We start from the raw sequence: 22058 nt of genomic DNA on the forward strand, positions 1-22058 counted from the left end.
TTGGTCACTAATGTTTGTGATTTTAAATTGTTAAAATATGGATCAAGGAGAAATATATGAAATTTTGAAAAGTCTCGGTGGCTTTATACAAAAAGACAAAAGTTGGGGTAGAGCTGTGATTTATTTAACCCCAATAATAATAATAATAATAATTATTATTATTATTATTATTTATGAAAGTAGAACTTCAATAATTTTTTCTTTTTTTTCTTTGAGAGGAAATTTAAGTACATGGAACCTAAGTGGTGGAGAGATCCTGCATGGGGCCCATTGGGGTGTTTATAGCCCGTTGGGCTAATTTTAGGAGCCGTTTGGGGTTCAGTAGGAGCCGTACCAACATTTGCGAACAATGTGGGCAGTGAAGTGGGTTTCTACGTTAGCGGTAACATCATATCATCTATATGCCTCAAGCCTATCAATTCTCTCTTTTTTTATTGATAAGTATTATAATTAAAAAATAAAAATAAAAATGATATGATAGGTGAACACTAATGATGCAGAGAGAGAGAGAGAGAAGCCTCTTTTTTATTCCCCGAGTAACAGATTGAGATAATTTGGTACTAGAAACAAATTTATTATTATTATTATTATTGCTTTAATACTTGATATTTCAATTGACCAAGAAAACAGCAACTCCCAATGGCATAAATTCTTATGTTAAAAGATGGAAGTGAAAATATTGTTTTTAGCTCACATAGGCCAATATGAACAGGGGAAAGAGGTAGCCTTTGAACAACAGATTCAAAAAGCAACAAGTTGAGCTACGCTGTTCCATCAACAACAGGAAGAAGAAGAAGAAGAAGAAGAAGAAGACATTAACAGGATCCTTACTCCACCCGATTAAATAACAAAACTCGAAATAGGTTATTTCTACACAAGGATACACCGCCCGCCGCCGCCGCCTCTGATAACATATGCGATAAAATAGTCCACCAGATCAATCAATCCCTCTCGGGGGCATCTCCTGCATCCTTTCTGGCACTGAGGTTTCCGGTATACGACCACATCTTATCCAACTCACTGGAAATGAGCTTCGCCCCCTTTGCATCTTGTACTCCCCGGAAACTTCGCTTACTTATCGAAGGTTGCACTCTTCCAGGGCTTCCGGTAACGGGAGTGGATGCACAGTACGTTGGTGTGGCAAATGGCGAAGCGTAGGGGGTGTTCTGAATCGAGAAGGGGCTAGGAGAGATCCTTTTCTGAATGGGGAGCCCTCCTAATCCTCGGCTGAATATCGAGATCCCTTCTTCAGCTGCGGACCTCTTTGTAGCATCATCAACGAAGATCAAATCGTCGATCCTTGCTATTATGTTGAACGCCAAACTCTCCATGACCCTCGAGTAACTTTCTAGGATGGACTGTCCAACATCCTGCAAAAGAATTCCACATGACTGGGAGTTGGGAGGCAGTTCAATTCACAGTTTATGCAATAAGGATTTACGAGTCATGCGGTAATGACATGCTAGTTTTGATGCTCATGCTTTGCGGAGTAGAAACAGGTATAAACAAGAGTAAGATGAATGAAACAACCCCTGCGAATAGTGCTTCAATTGTCCCTCAGTTTCTAGCTTAGACAAGTTAGTCACTTAAAAAGTTAAAAAGGCGACATGAGACAAGACAAAATCGTTGTGAGAGATTTTAGATGGTTTACATGGCTAGAGACAACTGCAAATAGAGGAAAGAGTAAATGAAGAGTTCAAAGACTTGACCTGCAAAATTATGTAAGTTGAGGGAGTAGCTATTCATACAGCTACCTATGGATAGCCCGAATTAATGAATTATTAGGCAGCATCAGAGGAAATGCCGAGACCAACTAAAGCATAGTCCCTAAATGACAATTGCCTACAGAAGGTTCTCTATTCCTCAGCCGTTATATGCCATTTAGAAATATATCAAATCTAGTTATAGTATTAGTATTTATTATCAGATAATAGTAAGGCCATGGTAGTGCTATACCTTGTTATACTGGATCTTGTTCATGTCCAGGACAGTCTGAGGGAGACCAGGGTATCGTAGTCTTAAGCTCTGCAGAAGGCCCTCAGCCCGCTGCACCAAAAGTTGACTCCTTTCAGTAGCAGAGACAAGACCCTTCACCTTTCCACCCCATGATGACTTCTTTGCTTTTGATTGCGGATGCTTCTTTTCGTCTTTCATCCTCCAAACATGTACAGCTGCCTCAATCCTGTTTGCTATCTCCAGTGTGTGGTGCTCAGATGAAAGGTCCAAGCAATCAAGAAGACATTCTGGTGAAAATTGATCTGCGGTTATATACCGATAGATGATCTCGCCTAAGCAGGACTTACCATTCTGCAGGTACAACCAACCATTCTGAGATTAGTGACAAAATGGACAGGTCAAATTTGACAATAGAAAACATTTTCACTGTTAGGCTAGTAGGTAGCAAAAGAGTTATGTAAATTTTAAGCAGAAAAGCATATTGAGATCTCATGTTTTAATTCCATGGGATTTTAAAAACATGGTCCGCACACATCATATTCTAAAATAAGTACCTCTCGAGTTATTTGTCAGCACAAATAGCGTATAAGGTAATTAAGCAATGATTTATAAATTGAATACAGGTCAATTGTTTGATAATCTTTCAATTACAATTTTGCACCCCAAAGTTTGATCAGCAACAACATATATTTCTTCACACTAGCCCTCCCTCGACCAGTTCATTCACCTTCACCTATTCTACCATCCTTTTTGTTCTAACTCAACCATCAGCTTTCACAAGATTACATAAAGATAGCGGATATGTATGTCACATAAATACTACAGGTTTTTCATTGATGCTTCCTATAGCATACTTCGTTTCACCAACTTATCCTTCAACCAAAATATCCTCATACATACTCCAGCCAAAATAGTTCTTTCTCTAAGTCTCCCTATGAAACCACTTCTATCCATCTTCAAAACATTTGTTTCCCAATCTACCTTGCGAACTCCATGTTTGAGGTTAGTTTGTTGCAGGTAAAAATGTACAGAGACCTTTTCAATTGTAGGTCATTTTGAAGTAGGCCCGTCAACTTTAGTTTTTCTATTCATACCCCCTCTGTCACACCCCAATAATCCCACATCGGATAGGAATGGAGATGTGATTGGGTATATAAAAGACTTAGACACTAGTAATAATAACTGGGCTTAAGCATTTTGGGCCGGTGGTTGGGCCCAACGAGTTATTGTTGCTAGTGGGTTGGGTCGTTACATTTGATATCAGAGCCAGTTCACCAGCCGAAAATGTGTGACGAGTCTCGGCTGAGTCAAGGTCTAAAAGACATGGTGATAGAATACGCCGGAGTCTGAATGACAAGGTGACCGGCTATGCCAGGGTCTGGATGGCAAGACTAGCGAGACAAGTCTCACATCGCCGGGTGATCTTGGGCAGCGAGACAAGTCTCACATCACTTGGTGATCTTCGGCTGTGTGTGTAATTAGACTGACGTCAGGGCCTTAACGGGGGGAGTCTGTCACACCCCGATTTGGACCGGTGGTCGTTACACCCTCATCTTCTAATTTTCTCATTTAATTAGTTGATTCACTAAAAAAAATTATTAAATAAAATGGCTCTATTAGCTAATTAGCCTCCAATTTTTAAAGTTTTATTTGCTAAATGGTGATTAAAACCATTAAATTTAACGGAAGCTCCAAGAATTTTATAAAACTCCCAATTTAATATACTAAAATCACTAAATCCCCGAACCCNATATATATATATATATATATATATATTCTTTTTTCTTCGCTGGAAAGATCATTATGTATTATGGACGCTACAGAAAAGACCAAAAAGTTGAGAAGGAAAACAAACAAGAAATTTTATTCTCTGAGACAAAATTGCATTGTTTGAAATTACGTTTTAAGGCTCAGTTGCATCATTTATAACCATTTAAAACTAAATTATATCATACAAAATAGAAATTGCACTAATTGACACTAAGGGCATATTTGGTTCATCTATTTTAGACTATAGAATCGAAATGGAATTCATTAATTCTGATAGTTGCCGCTTGTTTTATAAATATCGGATTTCGATTCCCATTCCACTCCGGGTATATGGGAATGACCAAAATCCATTTATGATCTAATTCGACTTTGAATTAGACGAATGCCGTCCGCCAAATTGAACTTGCAATGCTTCCGAACAAATTAACTGCCCTTCTATTCTGACCTGTCTCATGGTGCACATCAAAGAAGTAGATGAAGTTCTTCTCACACCCGGCGTATCTTATCTTTGCATGTGGCGCGTCGTGCCCTCTCTTGGCAATCCATCGAGAGTGTTTCACACCCTCATCTCCGCCGTCCTTTGTAAGACTTTGTAGATTTTCATTACGTCTAGAAACTATGATTTTGGGTGGTTACTTGAAAATTAAGTGCACAAGAACTTGTGCTAGCTTGAAATATTTTATATTAATGTGCAATAGCTAGGGATATTTTTGTTTTCTTGATCTTTTTTTTTTAAATTTTTTTTTAGCAGATTGTTTGTGGAAGGTAACTGGTTACTAGGATACACTCACGTATTTTTTGATTCGAAGTAGGATGCAACTTGGATAACCAAGCAATCTACTATCATGTATAGTGGTAATAAATAAAATAGCTAATTTCTGCGAAAAATTAGGGTTCCACAATACTAATGCCATCAACTTTTTCCTGTGGATTTACACATAATAATACGATCAATAAAACCCGAACTGTATGTTCTATTCATCTAAAAGTCAAAAACATGATAATAGTAACCTCTCTCTACCATCAATAGCATTCAAGCCTCAATAAAAAAGTATGTTATAAGCTTGAAAGAATAGTGAAAAGCAAAATAACTGGCCAAGTGAAAGTGACAAAAAAACTACTTCTCTATCATCTTAATTTCGTTTATTTAGTCCATTATCCCAGTACAAGAAGATCAACATTGAGTTGTTTGCAGCGTGAAAACAATGGAGAGAGTGGCGGATACTTGTAAATTCCACTCTAATTGTTCTAACCATCCTTTCGCTGGGGCGTAAAAGTTCTAAGCCATTTCTATATTACCATGGAATGAACATGAGATTGAAAAACAACCACCGAACCTTTCCCAATTTAAGGTATGGCCACCCCCGCGGTAAACGACCCCAATCCGCGGCTAAATCCCCTTTCTCCAAGCTGAAGATGCCGAGCGTCTCGGCCTCAAACATCCGCCCTGCCCTGTAGCCAAGGAACGGCCGGAAAAAGTAGACGTGGTTCGCCGGGAACGCGCGGGGGAAGGCACTGACGTCGAAGCACCCCGACCCCCCCTCGCTGACGAACAAAGCATTGCCGGCCCCTATATCAGCCACCGGCAGCGCCCTAGCCTGTGGCGGTGAGGAGAGGTCGAGCCTGAACACGACCAGTACGGCGTTGTACGGGTCGGCGCGCACCTCCCAGATCTTGTTGACGAGGAGCAGTGAGCCGTCGGCCGACTCGAGTAGGAATGTGGCGTCGGGTGACGGCCGTCGCGGCACGCCGGATATTTTGTAGGATGAGACAGTGATGTTTCTGGCAGCGTCGGAGAGGTCGAAGGCGAGCATGGCCATCTTCTTGCCGTCAACGGCATAGATTTTCTTGTTCCTCATCGGCGCCAAGTCGGAGCAGTGGAAGTGGGCGAGGGGGACGGGTATCGGGACCCACGCAGCATCAACGCCCATCCGGAAGTAGAGGTATACGTCGGCGATGTGGTTGAGGACGATGAGCATCGTGAAGTTCTTGCCATCGATGGGGTCAGAGGAGAGGACGGATAAGCGAATTAGGTCCCTGCAACGGACCGTCACCGCTGCGGCAGCAGGCACTACCTGATTGCCGGACGTGTCTGGAAACACGCGATATTTGCCGCATAATTCGGTGGGGAATTGGAGCATGCTGTCGGGGGCGGTGATGAGTGGGGGGAGGCAGATGAGTTCGTTGGTGACGGGGTTGAATACGTAGATGAAGGAGTTGGGGGAGAGGAGGAGGAGCCAGCCGTGGGAGGCACCGAAGCAGTAGGAGTTGGTGGGGACCTGGGACGGGAAGTCGCTGAAGTTGTGGGAGATGCCGGCGGCGGGGTTGTAGTAGGGGATGCCGGTGGCGAATTCGCTGAAGAGGGCGACGGGGGGTTGGAGAGGGCGGTGGCCAGGCCAGGGAAAGTTCATAATGGCCCACCTGCGGCAAGCGAAGACGGCGCGGAGGTAGTGGACGGTGCAGGTGAGTCGGGGGATGATCTGCCCGACGAGATCCCGCGGGAGGGAGGCCCAGTCGGCCGCCGGGATGGCTTCGTCGTCGTCGTCGTCACCGCCGTCTGTCATGGTGGAGAGAGAGAGAGAGACAGCCGCGGGGATGGCATCGCCATCATCATCACCGACGTCGGCCGTGGAGAGAGAGAGAGAGAGGGAGGGAGAGGGTGAGGAGGGCATTGGATTAATTGTTTGGAGATGGTCAAGGATTCAAGAAAAACAGTTATGAAGCCTTAGGAACAAAATTTTTCCCTTAATGCCCGGCATTTTGGGGCAATTTATAATTACTACAAACAACTTAGGAACAAAATTTTTTTAAAAAAAAAACATATTCCCGGGCCCATTAATCTACATATAGTCTAATTCCAAGCTACAAATGAGAGTGAATTCAACCAAAACAATTTGGAATTTGGGTTCAGGTCGAAAACTAACAATTTAATCATACAACAGAACAATAGAAAGAACAGATGTTGAACATGAAATGGAAAACATTATATATGCTGAAACAGAAAAAGGAAACAAAACTGAAGTGATTTCACTTTTATTTTGTGGGTCAGGGTGATCTGAACCTCTTTTACGGCTATTTGGTTTCTGCATTGTGGAGTCAGAGATAACCAGGCCATGTCCAAACTTGCTCATGGGGCTCTTGGTCTGCGCCGAAGCTGCACCAAATTAAGCACTTGGCTAACCAAATTAAGAAAAATATATACAAAAAAAAAAAAACATAATTAAGCTAATGTATCAGGAACAGAAAAATAAAGGGGTAAGTAGCATGAGTTGATTGTTCTATTTGCGCCAAAAATCAGGTCTGTAACGTTTAATACTAACTAGTGAATGCACCTGTGCATTGCGGCGGGTCGATTCCATAGAAGCAAATAAATAAAAAAAGTTGAAGAAAGAAGAAATAGTAATAACATAAAGTAAAAAACTAATTTTTTTTTTGTAAAAAAAGTAAAAGTAGAACGTCCTTTGTGAAACCAGCAGTGGATATTAGTCCTGAACAATACTCATACTTGATGGCTTATTAATCTGGAATCTGTTTTCAATTTCAGCCAACTTGTACATCAACTTCTCAAGGCATCTGGAGTGAGAAATATTGTGTTCATCTCATCAATTGCAGGGCATGTTGTAATAACCAACATTTTCATATATTCAGCAACTAAATGTACATCTAACAATTCAAAGCAAAACTTGTTAATAAAAATAATCATCTAAATATGAAAAGAATTATTTTTGTGATATATATTTTTCTTTCTTATGTTTTCTTTCAATTTTTTTAAGAGCATTGAATCAACCCATGAAAAATTAAGTGGGTGATGAACAATATTTGAGTGAATTCCATTGCACCAGTAGCCATTAATAAGTCCTCACTCATGAAATCTATAGGACCTTATCACCTTCCTGCTCTAATTTAATAACTTGGTCAAAGTATAATGTAAATATTGATTAGATTCAATATACATGTTTTGTCTCATAAAAGTTTATAATATATTAATACTATATGTGCTATCTAACTATTGGTGTAAAGTACTATGCCACTTGAGAAACATCATATTTATATAGAAAATATACTATATATAATTCAAACATAATATGAACAAATTAACATAACGTACAGATTAAAATAAACAAATATGATAAAGCACACGAAGATATCATAGAAAAGAAATAACTAAGAACTAAAAATAAACCTGATATTATATAAATCTTTATTAAAAGCATGAAAAAGCTAGTCTCTTTGCTCCGTCACGTCGTTAAGCAATAGATTAGTCTCGAAACGTGAGAAAAAATGACAGCATATATTCAACTCATTTCATTTTATTTTTTTTTTTTTTTTTTTAAAAAAAAAAAATTTGAGCAGATTGTTTGTGAAAGGTAACTGGTTACTAGGATATATACACTCGCACGCATTTTTTGATTCGAAGTAGGATACAACATGGATAACCAAGCAATCGACTATCGTGTACAGCAGTGGTAATAAATAAATAACATTGCTATTTTCTTTGAAAATTTAGTTCCACAATACTAGCGCCATCAACTTTTACTTGTGGATTTATACATAATAATATGATCACTAAAACCCAAACTGCATGTTCTATTCATCTAAAAGTCAAAAAGATTATAGTACGCAGTAACCTCTTTTCTACCATCAGTAGCATTCAAGCCTCAATAAAAAAGTATGTTATAAGTTTGAAAGAATATTGATAAGCAAAATAACTGGCCAAGACCAAAAAAGTACTTGTCTATCATCTTGATTTCGTTTATATTTAGTCCATTATCCCAGTACAAGAAGATCAACACCGAGTCGTTCGCAGCATGAAAACAGTGGAGAGAGTGGCGGATACTTGTAAATTCCACTCTAATTGTTCTAACCATCCTTTCTCTGGGGCGTAAAAAGTCTAAACCATTTCTATATTACAATGGAATGAACCTGAGATTGAAGAACAGCCACCGAACCTTTCCCAATTTGAGGTATGGCCACCCCGGCGGTAAACGACCCGAATCTGCGGCTAATTGGCCTTTCTCCAAGTTGAAAATGCCGAGCGTCTCGGCCTCAAACGCCTGCCCTGCCTCGTAGCCGAGGAACGGCCGGAAAAAGTAGATGTGGTTCGCCGAGAAGGTGCGGGGGAAGGCGCTGACATCGAAGCACCCCGACCCCCCCTCGCAGATGAACAAAGCATTGCCGGCCCCAATATCAGCCACCGGCAGCGCCCTAGCCTGTGGTGGTGCGGAGAGGTCGAGCCTGAACACGACCAGTACGGTGTTGTACAGCGCGGCGCGCACCTGCCGGATCTTGTTGACGAGGAGCAGCGAGCCGTCGGCCGACTCGAGTAGGAATGTGGCGTCTGGTGACGGCGGTCGCGGCACGTTGGATATTGTGTAGGATGAGACGTTGAGGACGATGAGCACAGCAAAGTTCAGGTCTTTGGCGGGGTCGGAGGAGAGGACGGATAAGCGGATTAGGTCCCTGCGACGGACCATCAGCGGTACAGCGCCAGGCACTTCCTGATCGCCAGGCGTGTCGGGAATCACGTGGTAGCTGGGGTATGTTGCAGTGTTGAATCGGAGCATGTTGGCGGGGGCGTTGANCGGCGCAGAGAGGTCGAGCCTGAACACGACAAGTACGGCGTTGTACGGCGTGACGTGCACCTCCAAGATCTTGTTGACGAGGAGCAGCGAGCCGTTGGCCGACTCGAGTAAGAATGTGGCATCGGGTGACGGCGGTCGCGGCACGCTGGATATTGTGTAGGATGAGACAGTGATGTTTCTGGCCGGGTCGGAGAGGTCGAAGGCGAGCATGACCATCTTCTTGCCGTCGACGGCGTAGATTTTCTTGTTCCTCATCGGCGCCAAGTCGGAGCAGTGGAAGTGGGCGAGGGGGATGGTTATCGGGACCCACACAAGATCAACGCCCATCCGGAAGTAGAGGTATACGTCTGCGATGTGGTTGAGGACGATGAGCATCGTGAACTTCTTGTCGTCGACGGGGTCAGAGGAGAGGACGGATAAGCGAATAAGGTCCCTGCAACGGACCGTCACTGCTACGGCAGCAGGCACTACCTGAATGCCGGACGTGCGTGGAAACACGCGATAGTTGCCGCATAATTCAGCGGGCAATTGGAGCATGCTGTTGGGGGCGGTGAGGAGTGGGGGGAGCCAGATGCGTTCGTAGGTGACGGGGTTGAATGTGTGGATGAAGGAGTTGGGGGAGAGGAGGAGGAGCCAGCCGTGGGAGGTGCCGAAGCAGTAGGAGTCGAGGGGCGGGCCGGGGAAGTAGCGGTAGATGCCAGTGGCGGGGTTGTAGTAGGGTCCACCGCTGGCGAATTCGCTGAAGACGGCGACGGGGGGCTGGAGAGGGCGGTGGCCCGGCCAGGGAAATTTCATATTGGTCCATTTGGGGAATGCGAAGACGGCGCGGAGGTAGTGGACGGTGCAGGTGAGCCGGGAGATGATCTGCGCGACGAGATCCCCCGGGAGGGAGGCCCAGTTGGCCGCCAAGATGGCTTCGTCGTCGCCATCGTCACCGCCGTCGGCCATGGTGGAGTTAGAGAGAGAGACAGCCGCGGGGATGGCATCGCCATCATCATCACCGACGTCGGCCATAGAGAGAGAGAGAGAGAGAGAGAGAGAGAGAGGATTCAAGAAAAACAGTTACGAAGCCTTGGACGTCCACACGGAGATTTTCTAGATTTATGGGGAAAAAAATAATAATCCAAAATGCATGACTTATATTATTATTAATATAGTGCTACGTACCAACCAGTTAGATTAATTTTTTTAAATGCATCTATTCCATTATTATTATAATTATTATTAACGAAAATATTTTCATTATATTTCTTACTAAAAATATAAATTAATTATTTAATAAATAATGTGACCTGATTGGTATATAACAGAATCTATTCGAGAGAATTTATACTATATAAAATAAGTGGATTGGGTTACACGTAATAAGTGGGCCCGAGGTGGCAAAGTGAGTCGGCGGATTAAAACGGCGCCATTGGCTAGCGCGAATCTCGAGGCTGTGTGACGTGGTAGCCGGCGGACGATTTGGTGTGAATCTTGAGGCGCCCGTGGATGCCGCGTAACCGCTTAACAGCTGGAAAGTCAACTCCAGCTAACTGCCCAAGCCATTTTTGATATACTGGAAAAAAAATTTTCTTTTTCTTTTCTTTTTCTTTTTTTTTTCCCTTAATGCCCGGCATTTTGGGGCAATTTATAATTTTACTATAAACAACTTAGGAACACAATTCCTAAGTAATTCTAAATATCTAGATGATATTATATAGATTTTTAAGTAATTCTAAATAAAATATTTGTACATCTAAATAGTACAAAATGCACCAACAATTCTTAAAATATATGCCAATATTTTTTTATCCTTACGTGTCTTTTCTGTTTTTAGTCAACAAAAAAGTACCATAAAATTTAATCAAATTATTGTGCATAAAATGATAAAATAACATCTTCAAAAGGTCATCTTTCTTTTAAACCCTGTTTTATTGTCCCAGTACAAGAAATTAACCATTACGTATGGGGAATCAAAAAACAAACTAAAACAGTACTGGAGAGTACTTGACATGCATGCACCTCTTGCTATTAATTTCTCTCCAGCTAGTTGCTTAAATCATCCTCAGAGTCATCTCTGAATCTTTTCCTTGAAACCAACTTCTTGAGATCGAGGAACGGGGGAGTCGTCTTTAAATCGAAGATTGAAAGAGACCCACCTACGAACTCCGGCGGTGTGCAGCCACTCAGGTGGCGAACGCCGAGAACTATTCGGAACTCTTTTGCCCTTCTCTAAGCTGAAAATGCTGAACATCTCTTCCTCACACCTTGTCCATTGCGAGAACTCACAGTATGGTCCGAAAAAGTAGACGTGGTTCGGCTGGAAAGCACGGGGAAAGCCGCGGACATCGATGCCGACCCCCCTTCGCAGATGAACAGCGCGTTGGTGGCGCCAATATCGGTGACTCGCTGCCCCTGCACCTGTGACCGCATGGATATGTCGAGCATAAACACGCGAAATATGGCCTCTAAGGCGCTGGCCCCATGTAGATATTGTTGACGAGGAGCAGCGAGCCGTTGGCTGACTCGAGGAGGAATGTGGCATTAGGCGACCTCGGTCGCGGCACGTCGGATATTGTGTAGGATGAGACAGTGATGTTGCTGACCAGGTCGGAGAGATTGAAGGCGATAAGGGCCTCCTCCCTGTGGTCGACAGTGTAGCTTTTCTTGTTCCTCGTCGGTGTTATGTCGGCACAATGAAAGTCAGCGAGGCAGACGATTATCGGCGCCGAAGCAGTAGACGTTGGTGAGGAGTGAGGTCGGACGGGACAGCGAAGCAGCGGACGACGCCAGTGACGGGGTTGAAGTAGGGCCCGATGCAGAAGAGCTCGGGGAAGAGGACTACCGGGGCCGGAGAGGGAAGTGGCCTGGCGGGGGAAGCTCCGCCTCGCCCGGTGATGACACACCAAGAGCGGGCAGAGGTACTGGATGGTGTTGGCAAGTCGGTAGAGGATTTGCATGATGAGATCTACGAGGACGCTGTCATAGTCGGCGGTGCGTCGTTGTCGTCGCCGGCCACGTCGGAGGTGGAGAGAGAGAGGGGGGCGGGGGAAGGAGAATTTAGGAGACGGTCAAAGAGTCAAGAAAAAGAGTTGAAAACGTTGACGTACACGTGGCGCGATCTCTGGGCGACGGGGAGTCATATATAAGTATGCCCGGGGTGACGAAGTTGGCGGGTTGCAACGCCATTGGTTCGTTTTCTAATTTTAATTTTGACCATCATTATATTACAGGTATGATATTAGGGGGAAAAAAAAAAGGAAAAACAAAGCATCTTTTTTCTCATCAAACAAAATTGTCTCAATAAAATCTCATGCTCCAATCACTTCTTACTCAAAATTTAGGTTAAAAAAAATGATTTGATTAATTTTCTAGCAGCTAGCTTGGTTAAAGTAAGTAAGCAACTGATCTTTAGAAACCAAGGAATGGAATTATCAAACCAAAAAAATTGAACTTTGATTAAATCAAATCAACTATCTCATTATTAACTAGGTTTATTGAACCAAAAAATTGCTTCTTTAACCAATGAACCAAAGTCCTTTTTTGCAGAAACAAGAAAGATGAGAAACAAGAAAGATGAGAACTTACAGAACATCTACCAGAATTAAACAAGAAATATTTTATGCTCATCCAAACTTAGTTTAATTTGCAGGGAAGCAAACAAAAGTTGGTAATATTTAAAATGTATATATATATTTAACATACATCACTGTAAAACTATTATAGCATTTATCAGGAGCTTCTTTCTAGGTCTATTTAAGTAAAAGCTTCTAAAGTTAAAAACTTGTAAGATGTTTTTAAGCTTTTTCTAGCTCTCTCAGTAAAAGACCACACAAAAAGTTACTGAACTTGGCTTTGATCAGGATCAGCAGCAGTACCCCTCACATCAGACGGCCCAGAATCCCCGATCACGTCCTTGGACAGTGGCTGTGAAAGCTTCAGCTTCTCCTTGTACTCCTGCATCTCTCTTTTGTATCTCTCCTTGTCTTTTAGACCATAATCTTGATACACCTGAAATAGATTTAAAATGTAGGTTAGTTTAAAAAAAAAAAAAATGTTTGAAAATTTAGTCCCTTGAGTGTACCTCGATTTTTGTATCATCCTGAAATTTCAATGGTAACACTTTTGTCTCTAAAGTTTGGTAGCATTTCAATTTAATATATGGAATTTCAAATTAGTCCAAAAATTTGAACTCAATTTAATTTTGTCCTTAAAGTTTGATATTAAGGAAAAGTTTAATGACAGTGTTGCTGATCAAAGTTCACATAGTATTATTTTTTACTATCTAATGCGAAAAAAATAGAAGAAATTAAAAATCATATTTTACTCGATTTATTTACCGCTGATTTAAACGCCTTTGCTTAACATATTACCATAAACACACTACTAATGTTTTCGACTTATTTGAAACAGATTTAAAATACAATGTTCAAATTGAATGAACTGAACATGTTTAAAAGAAAAAAGTTAAGAACAGTTAAAAAGTGGCGGTTTTGTAGTGGACTCACCATCCTTTCCTGTTCAGTGAGTTTATTCCAGGACTCTCCAATCATCTTGCTGAACTCTCTTTCCCTGTTTGGGAAGAGAGATTTGAGCTTGGAATGTTTCTCAGCAAAGAAGAAGTTGTAGGCACTCCGGTTCGGCTTCGGGTGCGCGGGGTCACGGTGCCGCCACCCCCTCTTTCGCCTCCGCCGCGAGCGCGTTGGGTTTCCGTTGTTTGTTGCAGCTGATCCATCAAAGGATGTAGCCACTGCTGCTGCAGCTGAAGATGCAGCAGTAGCAGCAACAGTAGGCAGCGGGTGTTGGACATGGTAGAGCACTCCATGCAGTGTCTCCGACCCGATATTCACCGTGACCAAGTAGCCGTACTCGAACTTCCCGTCGATTGATCCGGTCACGGAGAAGTTGTAAGCTCCTGTGAACTCACACGAATTCATTATAACACTGCAAAAACGTACCTTATTTACAGCGAAGCATGCACGCATGTTGCAGAAAAAGTTCGCAAACGAACTCAAATTTGTAACACTAACACATTTGATTGTTAACGAAAGTAATACCATGTTACCCGAGAGATCGATCTGTTAGGAAGCGGCTTAGGTATATGGGCCAATCTACATATAGTCTAATTCCTTATTACAAATGAGAGTGAACTCAACCAAAACACAATTTGGAATTTGGGTTCAGGTCTAAACTAACAATTTAATCATACAATAGAACAATAGAAAGAACAGATGTTGAACATGAAATGGAAAACATTATATATGCTGAAACAGAAAAAGGAAACAAAACTGAATTGATTTCACCTTTATTTTGTGGGTCAGGGTGATCTAAACCTCTTTTACGGCTATTTGGTTTCTGCATTGTGGAGTCAGAGATAACCAAGCCATGTCCAAACTTGCTCATGGGGCTCTTGGTCTGCGCCGAAGCTGCACCAAATTAAGCACTTGACTAACCAAATTAAGAAAGATATATACAAAAAAAATTCATAATTAAGCTAATGTATCAGATACAGAAAAATAAAGGGGTAAGTAGCGTGAGTTGATTATTTCATTTGTGCCAAAAATCAGGTCTCTAACTTTTAATACTAATTCCAATATAGCCACTATAAAATAATGTTTGTCACATCAGCATCAAACCATTTTAGGCGACGATTTCTATTTGATTTGGCGTCATTTTTATAGGCTTAATTACACTTTGCTATGCTGTACTTTACAGATTTTTTTTTTTCACTTCCTATTTTGTACTCTTTTTTTTTTCAAAGGCACCATTTAACTATTTTTTTTTCTCAATCCCTATACTATAAACAATAAACTCATCATTTTATATTAAAGCTGTTGGAAAATACTTGTTAAAAATGACAGCATATATTCAACTCATTTAGATATAAAAAATAATAAAATATATAAAATGATTAAAAGTAATTAAAAATGACTCAGTAGAAAAGCTTTTAGTGAGTCTATCATGAAGAATTATTTTATATTTTTTTACTATTTAACTGGTGTTTCTTAATAAAATGGTTAGATTTAATTTTCCCAAAATAATAGACTTGTTAAATGTAAGGTAAAAGATTGGCAACAAAAAAAAATACATTTAGTGATGTCTATTAGAAAAGAAAATGCTACAAGGTAGAGAAATAAAAATAAACCTAAAACATGGCATAAAAATTGATAAAATACAGTAATACAATGTTGTCTTTGAAAAAACAAATAGTATAATATGTCACAAATGAAAATAACACTAAAAGTACATTGTAGTAGTCTAGTAGAGGGTAATAATTAAGCCTTTTTTAGTAAAGATATATAATTAGAATAAATAATAAAAGTTAGAGACTGATTGCAAAAGTTAAAAGATCACTTCTATTCTCAAAACTTTTTTGAAAAGTAGAATATCAAATATTGAAAGTTGTGAAATATCTCATTTTAATCCTTATCCTCATCTACTAGTACAAAAAAAAAAAAACATTATCAACAATAAACTTTTTCTCTACCACTAGATGAAGATTGTGATTAAATTAAAACAACTTAAAAAACTCAAAATATCAAAAAAAAATTGAAAAATATATATAAAAATAGGGAAAAAAAAACAAACAAACCTGCAGGGGGGATAAGCAGGCCCTGGGTTCTGAAGAAGTACACCTGCTCATAGTGGTGCAACAAACTCAAGTAGTACTTCCTCAGCACAAATGAAGCACTTGTTGTGGTTGGTGGGAACTTAAACTCACATATCACCTCTCTCCACCTCTTCTCCTCAATAACCTACATTATAAATTAACTAAGTAAAAAAAAATAATAATAATAGCAAAAATGTGTGTATGAAGCTTACACAAATTAACTATGGCCTATTTTATTTCTACCACCAAATCATTATTTTGATTTTAGTATACTTGTTCAATGGATAGCCAAATCAGAATGGGTCAAAGTGCAGATAATTAAGTTTCATATATTTTTATCAAAAATAATTATTTCTAACTACAATTAGCCTCACAGTACTGTTGCTAATTATATAACTAATAATACTAAAAGAATAATTAATACAAACCTTTTCAAGGCCACCTCTTTTGGTCACTTCCACATACAAGAGGTGCAGGTCAAGATCCTTCCCTCCAATAACAGGGATCCTAAAATATATTAACACCAAATAAGATACGCAAAAAAAAGAGGGGGAAAAAAAACACAAAATCAAACTTGGTAGAGAAAACATATATAATATAATAAAAATACAAAAAAAAAAAGACTAATTAAGTTATTATGCATGCATACATAAACTTTGTGCCCATGGAGGAGTGGAAACGGCGCAGTGTGTCCATAAATATTTCTCTATCTCTCACCACCTCCTCATGAGAATGTAATGGAGGGGGGTATGTTTTTTCTCCCATTTCCCAACCCATCACCTTTTTCTCCTCCATTTTTTTCTCTCCCTCTTCTTTCTCCATCTCTCCACCCTTACTCTCTCTCTCTCTCTCTCTCTCTCTCTCTCTCTTTCTTAAGCTTTGAAGGTGATAATAAACCCCAAAAATACCTTAAAAAAAAAAAAAGGCTCTGAAATGGGATGAGGAAGAGTGTGTGTGTGTGTGTGTGTGTGTGGTAGCAAAAACAAAGTACTCAAAAGAAGGCCCCAAAAACCCTTTATCAAGGTTGGTGAGGAAGTGAATTAGGTTAAAAATGTATGGAGGCCCCCTCATTTATATCGTTTATTAAAGTGGCCCGTCAACTTTAATTTTTTATTTTTTAAATTAAATGAGTTTAGTGCAATAAATTAAAAAAATTTACGGGGTCTATAGAGTGTCACATTTTTTTTGTAGAAAAAAAAAAGGATTAAATTTAAAAATGAACTAACTAGAATAATGTAGGTCTTGTTTGGACTAAAAAGAGTTAGAAAATATATGCTGATTCTTATTCCGAAAATATTGGCAAAAAATTAATAATTTAATTCATCTATTTGATTTTTTAAAAAATAATCTTTTGAAAAAAATTAAATTTTATAAAAAAAACTAGTATTTTTATTTTTTAAATTTTTTATTCGGAACGCGAAAACTATAAACTAGTAGTTTTTTTATTAAAAATTCATAACCAAATGTTTTCTCACTATAACAGAATTAGATTATAGTAACACATTTTTTCGATATTTTTATATAAGTGTTACATTTAAGCCAAAAATTTTTTAAAAAATCTATTAAGGCGTAAATATAAAGTCCAATCTAATCAAAAATAAAAAGTTTCTCTACTCAACCAACCGTATCCAGCCCACTCGGTCTGATTACAAAAAAATAAAAAATAAAAAAAATTAATCACCATCTTTCCTTCTCCTCCTCCGGCTCCGTAGCCGACAAGATAGGGTTCCGGTGGCTAGAGTTCGTCCGCGAGGATTTCTTATGGACCGTAGAGAATTACGATCACCACGTATCCTTCCACCACAGATCGTTGGAGGAGTGAGTGTCAAATATTAAGACGATCCTACCTATACCGACTCTATATATAACAACACTTTTAAAAAATTTCGATAATTTAGCTAGCAGTATATTTTTTTATTTGTACCGATATTTAAAAGTATCGCTATATATCTTTTTTGTCATAGTATCGGAATAAAACATATAGAAATATATATTTTTATTTTTTTAATAAAATTTATAAACCAAAATATTTTTAATTGAATCGCTATCGTCTACATTACATAATATAATATATATATTTAATAAAAATAATAAAAGTTTGGCTCCATGCTTTCGGACTCCGTATAATATATATATATATATATAATATATTATATATAATATATTTAATATATATATATCATGATATATTGTCGTAATTTCAAAACGTATTCTTCAAATAGAAAAAACCTAAAAATATTAAGAAATAGTTAAATACAAATAAAACCGAAGGGCTACCATATGAAAATAGATATTAGTCGAGGGGCTATTCACACATTATCCACCATTTTAAGACCTTTCAGAACGGGGTCAATGAAACGTGAGGGGGGAGGCGTAGCCAACTTTCACAAGCCAAGCATCGAGCGACACGTGGACTTGTAACGGCTACTTTTTCTAATACCCTCAGAAGAGCATGCGTATGCTAATAAATAACAGCAATTAATAAGTATATATATATATATATATATATATATATAAAAATATATATAATATATTTATGTGGAATAAGTTTTCTGTACTTTTAAAAATACGGACTTCGTGCTTATAAGTTATTTTTAATAATAAAAAATTTGATTTGACGATTAGCTCCGTTAAATATAATTTACTTTATTGAAACTAAATTTTATAATTTTTTGACATTATTTACCAAGTGATCAAAAGGTCTCAAAATTGACTATTTTAACGGCCGATGTAGCATGTTCTTAAGTTTAACGGTGTAGAAGTATCCAAATTAGATAAAATTTTAATAAAAAATTATACTTAACATCAATAGCAAGATCAGTACTTCCGATTTAAAATTCGAGTCCTTTATCACTGTTTTTTATGAGATTTTTATTTTTAGCCGTTCATTTTGATACTACTCTCGTTCACTAGACAAATGAAGTCAAAAAATTATAAAATTTAGTTTCTAAATAGTTCCAATAGTGTAGATCATGTCTAACGAAACCGATCGCCGAATCTGATGTCCCATCATCGAAAACAACTTACAAGTACGGAGATCTCCGTACTTTCAAAAGCATATGAGCCTAACTCTATTTATGTGATATATAAATATATTAAATAGTATATCTTAAATATATATAAATATCATTAAATTCAGAATCCAAGAAAAATAAATAACTGTTAATTAATAATAATATAATGTGCCTTGGTCCGGTTTAATTAATGATTGCAAGTAATATCATATATATCTTTTCAATTTAATAATTTTAGGTCCATATGACATATATATGAAAACTTCAAAAACCCCGTGGTTTCCGACATGACATCTCACTTTGCTACTCCTATAGTTAAAACGTATCAATTTGCCGGTGTTCGTTATCTTTTTGTTACAATTTTATTATTTTTTTTAAATCAGTGACAAAATTCAAAATTAAACGAACAAAGGACTATTCGACCTAAATTTCTAATGGTATTTGCTTGTTGAAAGTGTTATTTTAGTTTAAATTTCAGAAATATAACGAAAAAGCTTTCGCACAGAAAGAATAAAAAATTCCGAACACAGGGGGTAAATTGATACTTAAACACAGTAGAAGTGAGAATGCACAGAAACACAGGGGGGGTTTGAAGTTCCAATATATAATAGGCAGGTAAACTTACACACGAGCCCTCCGTCTCACTGATTTTCGGATAGAACTTCGAAATCAGACATTCTCCCTCCGTTAATCGTCTAGAAGTATTTGAAGTACTAAAAATAAATTGTGATTTCGATTATTGCCTAGTGATGAAGGCTCAAAATCAATAATTTAAAGTGCCGGGAGCCGGTGCAATTATAAGCTGTAGAAATATCAAATAGCATAAATTTTGATAGAGAAATATTTAATAACATATAAAACAATCAGATAACTTGACTAAAATTATAATGTATATCATATATTTATAAATATTTTTATTTCACTGTGATTTTGAGGCCACTACAATAACTACAAATATATCGAAAAATCGCCAAATTATTTCTGGTGACTCAAATACCTAGATTTAGTCTAACGTAGCCGATCGTCGATTCGAGTCCGATCACGGGGAAATAAACTGCACACGAGCGCTCGCTTCCATAAGCATACCAGACCCTATATATACATATACTGCACAGATCCCCCTATCAATAGTACAAATACCTGGTCATCGATTTCGACCGATTATGAAAGGAGGTGCGTTAGGTATTAGGGTCCCGGGTAAATTGATATGGGTCGCTAGTGAGTGGTTAAGTTAATAGTATAGTCAACTGGTGAAAGATCAAATGTAGATTTAACCGCGGAAAACTGATAGCAAAGTGTCGTTAACTATAAGTAGCATAATACCGGACATATATATATATATATTATAGATAATATATAATAATAAGATAGAAAGAAGCGAGAGAATAGAGAGATAGAGATAGACAGAGTCAATCTTATGGGAATCACTGAGTCCGTCTCCAAATTGTTATTCGATTACGCACTTTGAATCGACAATCGGTCTCGTTAGAGTTGATGTAGAGATTGAAGTATAATAGAAAAAAATTTTGTGACTTTTATATCATTTGGCACTATATCGAAAGCCAAATCACAATACTTAATCGCCGTGGAGCCAGTGCAAGTTTAACGAGTATAGACAATAAATCAAATCACATGAATTTGATAGGAAAATTCTTTAATAACAATATAAACAAACAATAATTGATCTAAAATTAATGTCATATCTCATATATGAAGATTTGTTATTTATAGCCTTGATTTGACCACTGATCATAGAATGATATCCAAAAACCTGTTCCAAAAGTATTTCACAATCTAGATATCTCAAACTCAATCAATATCTAACGGAGCGATCGTCGATTCAAATCCGAACACGAAAAACAAAGTAAGCAACGGAGCCTCGTGCTCATAAGCATCCTACGCCGACACTTCTCTATCTCTCTCCCCTTATATAATATAGTATATAAAATATATATATAGTATACTATATATATATCTATATACACATAATAACTACTAATATATAATACATATACTATATTTAAAGGAGCTATATACTATAGTAGTCAAACAGAGCTGTTACTATCGATTTGCTTTCGATAAGACTTACCAAATTGACAGATCGGCCTTCGTAAATATGAACTAAACCTTAAACTAGCCTAGAAATCAAATAAATTTAGCACGCACCTATTCGATATGTCTTTATTCATCAAGTGAACAGAAAAAATAATGCTGAAAATAAATACTCTTAAAAAATATGAATAGAGTCTTCAAAATCAAGATATAGATCGTATTACAATTAAAGAATTTCTAAAACAAAAATTCAATGAGATATCTTTTACGCGTTAAAACGATAAAACGCCTCTTATCGACCCTTAAATACAAAATTTGAATCCTTTGATCAATTAGTCAATATGTCGAAAAGATTAAATTAATTCTAAACATCAAGTGGTATAAGGATCATGTTAACGAGATACCAGATCGTCAATTTGGAACATCTATCACAAAACAATTGTTCATTAAAAACGTCTTACTACCGATAGTATTCTACTCAACTCTAATAAATATATATACATATATAAATGGGTCTCGGTAACTATCTCTATAATAGATGGACCCTTTCCTATCAATCGATTGAATATCGAACTTAATTGATACGCCGTTGAAGTGATCTACACTATAATTAGAAATTAAACCAAATAGTAAATTAAAAATCATTACAATTATCTAAAGTAAAATAACGGTCATATAAATAAAACCTACAAAATAAGGTTAACTTTCTCATCGTAAAGACAGTACAACATATCTAAATATATAGAAAATTATTCTATCAAAAATAAGCATTAAATTGTCTACTACACCGTTAAAACAGCAACCCATATAGTCGTTAAATATTCGATTATAAGACACTGAATCACATGTAACATATCAAAATTATGAAATATTTCTATATATTATAAAACTCTAAATCACACTTCAATCGGCTCCGATCATCGATCGGAATCTACGAATCATCCAAAAACAACTTGATAGGACTAAGGCCCTATTCAATTAATAGGAAACGTAGCATATAGCCTCTATATATATATGTAAATAATATATATATATATAAATAATATATAGATATATTATATATGAACTAATATTTAACCTATGAAATAACCA

The 22058-nt window shown here is 38.0% G+C and overlaps 1 protein-coding gene across 1 annotated transcript in view; it reads right to left on the reverse strand.

Annotated features, from left to right (window-relative positions):
- Nucleotides 641-22058, reverse strand: part of LOC109703499 (rop guanine nucleotide exchange factor 1) — a 25929-nt gene continuing 4511 nt past the window's right edge. Inside the window, exons 4-5 of the mRNA XM_020224118.1 lie at nucleotides 1957-2307; nucleotides 641-1370 (exon numbers count right to left, since the gene is read on the reverse strand). Coding sequence (XP_020079707.1) covers nucleotides 942-1370; nucleotides 1957-2307 — 780 coding nt within the window. The 3' untranslated portion in view covers nucleotides 641-941. The remainder of the gene's footprint in view (nucleotides 1371-1956; nucleotides 2308-22058) is intronic.

This window comes from Ananas comosus, linkage group 25 (genome assembly GCF_001540865.1).
Source record: "Ananas comosus cultivar F153 linkage group 25, ASM154086v1, whole genome shotgun sequence".
Taxonomy (NCBI): domain Eukaryota; kingdom Viridiplantae; phylum Streptophyta; class Magnoliopsida; order Poales; family Bromeliaceae; genus Ananas; species Ananas comosus.